At 46.5% G+C, this 6000-nt stretch overlaps 1 protein-coding gene across 1 annotated transcript in view; it reads left to right on the top strand.

The window, feature by feature from the left end:
* Positions 1-6000, top strand: part of LOC144103697 (O-acyltransferase like protein-like) — a 72370-nt gene that overhangs the window by 58436 nt on the left and 7934 nt on the right. Inside the window, exons 9-11 of the mRNA XM_077636357.1 lie at positions 1492-1660; positions 4206-4285; positions 5908-6000. Of these exons, the coding sequence (XP_077492483.1) occupies positions 1492-1660; positions 4206-4285; positions 5908-6000 (342 nt within the window). The remainder of the gene's footprint in view (positions 1-1491; positions 1661-4205; positions 4286-5907) is intronic.

Below are 6000 nucleotides of genomic sequence, written 5' to 3' on the forward strand. Positions count from 1 at the left end.
CCGAGAGTTGGTGGGATGAAGAGGTCAAGGAGGCCATAGAAAAACGTCAGGAGGCGTCCAGAGAGCAGATATTCCAAGAAGAGGGGGAACCAGAAGCTGAAGTAGGTAGAAAATGGGATACCTTCATAAAGTGTAGAAGAGAAGCATCCTATTTTAATAATGAGAAAATTAGAAGAAAGGGTCCCCAATGGATGTCAAAAGTAAATAAAAGGGATAGGAAAGCAGCCCAGAAATTATGGAAACATCTAAAAACAAGAGTAAAATGACAAGGCTAGGGCAAAGGTTTTTTGTTACAGATCAAGATATTCGGCTTGAAGAGGATGAAGCAATGGAACATATAGGAACAATGATGACCGAAAATTTTAAAAAAAGAAATGTTGCACATAAGTTATCGAAGGAGGATAGACCGGTTACTGCATTTGCTTCACTTGGGCAAAAAGAGTGGGAAAGGGCAGAGAAGGTTCCTAGTAGCACGTCGGCAGGACCAGATGGTATTCCGATTATGTTAATAAAGATGCTAGGACCAAAATCAAAGAAAGCATTAATAGAGGTAGTGAACAAAAGGATAGTGGATGGCAAAGCCCCCGGTGGATGGCGATTAGGTAAAATGAACATGATATATAAGATAAAGGGGGACAAAGCTGACATTAGCAACTACCGTTCCATAACAGTGGCGTCTGTGGTTTGTGGTCTCTGGTCTGTGGTAGACATGGGCACTAAGGCCAATTATTAAGAACTTTAATAATTGATTTTGCTTAATTAGGCGAATGACGACGACAATAACCTCAAATAAAAAAAGTATCAAATAAAAAAAATTGTGCCCACCTGGTCGCGTAATCTACGAGCGAAAAAGGCATTTGTGTACTGCTGATTGTTTTTTTTTCTGACAGTTTAGCTTTGAATATCCTGTATATGTTACCGCGTAGAGTGCAAGTCGCATATGCGCACGCAGAGAGGAGCGCTGACGAAAAATATAGAAATAAAAATAAAGGAACATGGGAAAAAAACATACTGACCCAGCTGCCTAAGAAGGTGAACTGCCTATCACTAGGAGCGCGGCTGTTCACTTCACGCCTTATTCCGTAAGAGAAACTGACGGGTTGCTAAGATACCTGTACACTTATTTTCTCGTTAGTGAAAAATGCTTGCAGGATTTCCGTTTCAGTCCTTGATCCGGCTCTACCTAACACCCATGTGCGTTCACATGTTGAAATGCACTCATGCTGCTTGCAATGCCTGACAGAGTCAATGCCTGCAATGCCTGCTTGCAATGCCTGCTAGAGTGCCTGACACCACAGTGGCTGCCCCTAACGCGTGATGCTCCCTCCGCCCGTCACTGTGACACCGTTTCGTGTGGTTGATACAATATTTCCCGCAGAAAAAGTCTGGTGTATCACGCATCCCAGCGAAAACGTGCCAATTTTTAGTTGACTGAAAGCCTTTGCGGTACGCATGAAACCAATCCGGAGTGCGCATAACCCTTATGTGCAGGCTGGCGCCGCTAATGGTGCTTACAACGGTGCTGGTGGCCCCTGTGTTCTCCCAACTGGGTCAGGGTCCCACGTGGGAGTTCGAGTCCGAACGCATGGTTGCCCAGTGCCGTAGCAGCTGGTGGTTCAACGTGCTGCACATCAACAACTTTCTCCCGAGGAAGCAGCAGGTATCCTCTTTGTGCGCTTTTTCTTGTTTGATTTACCAACCGGAAAATATTGTGTCACTTGTGTCCACTGTTGACGCTGTTGCGCTTTTCCTGCTTCGCTTGAAAAGGGGCCAGGATTTCATGATGCTGTTTGGCTGAACGTAGCTAATCTTTACACTAATTGCATTAAGATGAATAATGGTTTCCTAAGACTCAGGCGATGCCTGCTCGAGGATCTAATCGCTATAGCGTGTAATGATGTCGTTTCCGAAATCAGGAAGAAAACGAACCGCATTCTTCGTTCTTCGGGAGACAAGCAGCACTACCCCAAATGCAGGTGCTGGGAATGTTATTGAATCAGTACGTTAAAAAATGAGCTCACAAGAATCACACGTGCGTGGCCTTCATATAAGCATATTACGTTATGAAAAGTATTGGCCATGTTACGGCCCACAGGACTGTCAGATGTGTTACTTGCGTCTTGGTTCACGACATTTTCACGCTCACTTTGCGCACCTGCAGACTGAACCGCAGTCCGACATGTGCTCAGTTGGATCTAAAAACTAATCAAATGCAACGTATACAAACGTTGATCTGTAGGGGGCTTAGCGCGAGAAGAACAAGGACATTAGAGGGACACGGGAAGAGCGCTCATCCTGTGTCCCTCTCATGTCATTGTTTCTCTCGCGCTAAGCCCCCCTCCAAATTATGCGTTAGCAACTAGTCCAAACATCCACTTTGCACAAGTATGCAACTGTATTCAAGAGATACAGACCTATCTTTGTTTTTCAATCGATATCTGTTTAACGTCTGGTGCCATTTTCAGCCTTTCCGAAAGGCATTTTATGGCCTGTGACCTTTTTAATTTTTTTCCTTATTGGCGCCTACTAAAACATTTCAACTAGAACGATGGCGCAATACGGGCGACTTCTGGGCAGGTAACACTGTGCAGTATGCTGCAAACCAACTGTAGTTCAGTTTTGGATTCAGTGTTGTCGTCAGTCGGACGAGGCAGTATTTTTGAACTTCTTGTGAACCCTGTTTGCTCAAAGCGATCACGGCGAACATGGCGGGCAAGTTGGCATCCCCTTGGCGCACCGACTCCACTCAACAACGGCGGTGTTTCCGCTATTCTGCAGCATGGACACTAGACTTCGTAGTTTCAAAAGGCAACTTGTGAAAAAATGGTGTATTTTCGTCTGATTCTCACGCACATGGATGACTGCTCCGCCGAGCACAGACTACGACAGGTGCACATCTGTAACTTTTGTTTTGGCCGCTACCGAGGAGATTCGTCGCTCCCTAAGCCTTCTGAAGGTATACCGGGCATGTTTTCAACGATTACTTGCCGCCAGCTGTGTAGCGAATTCAGTTATATATGCAAGATGGCCCGAGGTCGACCTTCGCACTGCACTGCGCAGTATCCCAAAGCGGTTCGCGCAAGCAATTTATTTTTTTTCTGTCACCAGAACGTTACAATGAACAGTTCTGTAACTGCACATACTTTTTGTGACATATCAGCGCATAAAACGTATGCTCTAGATTTTCATTCTTCCATTTTACACTGAATAGATTTATTAGTTTCGTTAATTTTTATGCGTCTGCCAAATTTTGTAAATCCAGGATTTTTTCCTGCATAAGCAATACATTGTTTTTTCTTTACTTCAATGAGAAGAGAGTTCTGCTAGCTACACTATGACGCGCAGCAATAAAACAACGTGTTTAAGTTTGAGTAAATAACTTGTTTTCGCACGCCACCTGAAACTGCTTGTTTTCCCTCGGTAGGGAAAGAATTATTCATCATTTTTTGGATGCACAGTTTACAGCGTGACAACCAGCGTATCCTGACTGGGCCCATGAGGGCCACCTTAATTTTGTTTCGCTTTTTCGCAGCGGAAGCTGCGATAGCGAACGTTCGTGGCCTCAACGTTTTAGCAGAATAGTCGCTGTGAGTGCCGAGCGTCTGCGGTTCACATGACCACCCTTTGTACATAGCCCGTGACTCGCGCGAACCTCGCTGTCAGCAGGCAGGTGCAGGGTCGAACAATACGTCGCCGAACGCCCTGGGACGCTTCTCATGATAACACCCCCAAATGACTGGATGGCGCGGCATCCTGCGCACCAGCGCAGAAGCAGCCGCTACAGTACGAAAAAGCAGCCTGCCGCGCTGTGGCACGTCTGTCGCGCTGCGGAATGGGCTGTGAATGTAGACGATCCGGAGCACCGTGCTCCGAACGCTGCACGTGCACAGGAGGGCAGAGCCACAAATATGGAATGCTCTCGTGACGGTGGCCGCAAACGAGCTATACGACAGTATACTCGAGGCAGCCGAATGCAAAGCAAATGCAACAACACAAGCGCTGACTTGCAAAAGCACAGTGTGGACCAGCTAGTGCTAATGACACGTACCACGGACGTAATTCGTGTTTATTTTTTTCATTGGGTCCTCGCTGTGTGCGTAATCAACATTCCCTAAGCCGGGAGATATCAAAGGCTAAAAAGCTTTCTTTTTTTGCGCCTTACCGGCAACAAATATGGATCTCTGAATATTCTGTACTTCTTCCAGTGCCTGGAACACACCTGGCTGTTTGCCGTGATGATGCAGTTCACCGTGGCTGGAGTCCTGCTGGCACCCGTGTTCTACCAGTATGTGCTTCAATTCTTTCGTTAAGAAAGTTACCCAGTTTGCCCTACTGCTCAATAGGTCCACGAAAATTTCTGCCGGGAACAAATTTTTCTAGGCGCGCGTACCCGGTCTGGCAGTTCTTTCATACAGAAGCTGGAGCTACGGCTATAAACCAGGAAATTATGAATCGAGCCGTCAATGTGTATTTCACTGAAACACGATTGGCGACTGCCTCCCACCCTTGTCCTCGGCAATCTGATAGCTGCAGTGAAAGATAGCAAAAGTTAAGCTAGTCACGCATCATTCCTTTACAGTAGCAGACTGCAGATTACGTCTTTGCATCTGCTGGGTCAGCAGCTGCTTTCACTGAGTTTCGAAAAAAGTGCGAGGCAAAGTTTTAGGGCTGAAGATGTCGTAGTTGGCATGGTTTGACGAGCACACGGCGCAAAAAGCGTGTCCTGCTCCGTTCCCACCCATGAAATACATCCGCGAGCTACGATACTTAACGCATCTATGCGCTGGTATATGCGAAGCCCTTGTTCCTTGCTTTCTCTCTCTTCCTCATTTGGAAGTATTAGCAGTGTGACCACATGGTGCACCCTACGCTGGGTACTCATTTCAGTTCTGCCTTGGAAAAGGTTTTAAAACTTCAGCATATGCTCAAGATAGACGCGTGAGCATCACCGCAGATAGCCCGAGCAGTCACACGAATGTAACCACAAGAGGAGAGGAGAGTTTTCATATGGTGTGCTGATTTTTTTCGAGGCCGAAAAAAAATATCGAAGCTTTGCGCACTTTTAATAGGCTGAGCGGTTTTGTCCCATGGAGACTCGAAAAGGAGGCCAGTAGAAAAGTGGTAATGTCGATACCGTCTCAGTACCGAGAAATCTTACATTGTTGGCCGCTTGCGCATTGTGTATACTTTTCCCATTAGCAGAGTACCCATTTCAGTTGAATAAAACACGCAAGCCATATGATGGTAATAGCTGGCCTATTGCCTACTGACTGGCATGGCGATCATCGTTGAGGTTTTGCGTAAGCATGTTCGCGTAACGCGCATACGTGCAGAGGTTTCCAAACGGCTATTCGATGCACATACTCATCACGTGAGTGTCACGGTGCAGAAACCACAGCGAAAGAGACCTGAAACCAAGGAGCAGGCGGAGCACGTTCGCGAAATGTCACCACCCTGGCCGATCACATGCATATCGGCTGGAATTAGCTACCTCACGAGAAAAGAATAAAGTGACAAAAATTGATCTCGAAATTTGTGCAGATTAGCTTCGCCTGTAGACTAGCTTCTCCTCGGGTGAGAACTGTGCTCATTTCTGCAGATCACACCTGCCTCAGTGCCGAAAACAAAAAGAGTTTGTTGGCTAGAGTTCAATATATGTGTGACACTTATCATGGTATTAACTGTCGGCATGGTCAGGTAATACTACAGTTCTAAAAGTAATGCCCTGCTAACAGTCCCTGCGTTGTCACAGCAAGTGTTGTAAGATAATGTATCCTTGCACACTGTAGCGGAAAGAGTGCTTGATTTCGCACTGCCTGACAAGTTTCAACAAGAAGCGAATGTTGCGCATTCAAATGGTGCCTGCAATTGTGACGAATCACTGTGCTCTGCATTAAACGCTTGCAGCCGACCGGCGGTGGGTCGTGTGCTGTCCATCAGCGGCATTGTGGCATCTATGTCCCTAACACTCGTGTTCACGTTGCTCTACGACCTGGGACC

This window comes from Amblyomma americanum, chromosome 1 (assembly GCF_052857255.1).
Source record: "Amblyomma americanum isolate KBUSLIRL-KWMA chromosome 1, ASM5285725v1, whole genome shotgun sequence".
Lineage (NCBI taxonomy): Eukaryota > Metazoa > Arthropoda > Arachnida > Ixodida > Ixodidae > Amblyomma > Amblyomma americanum.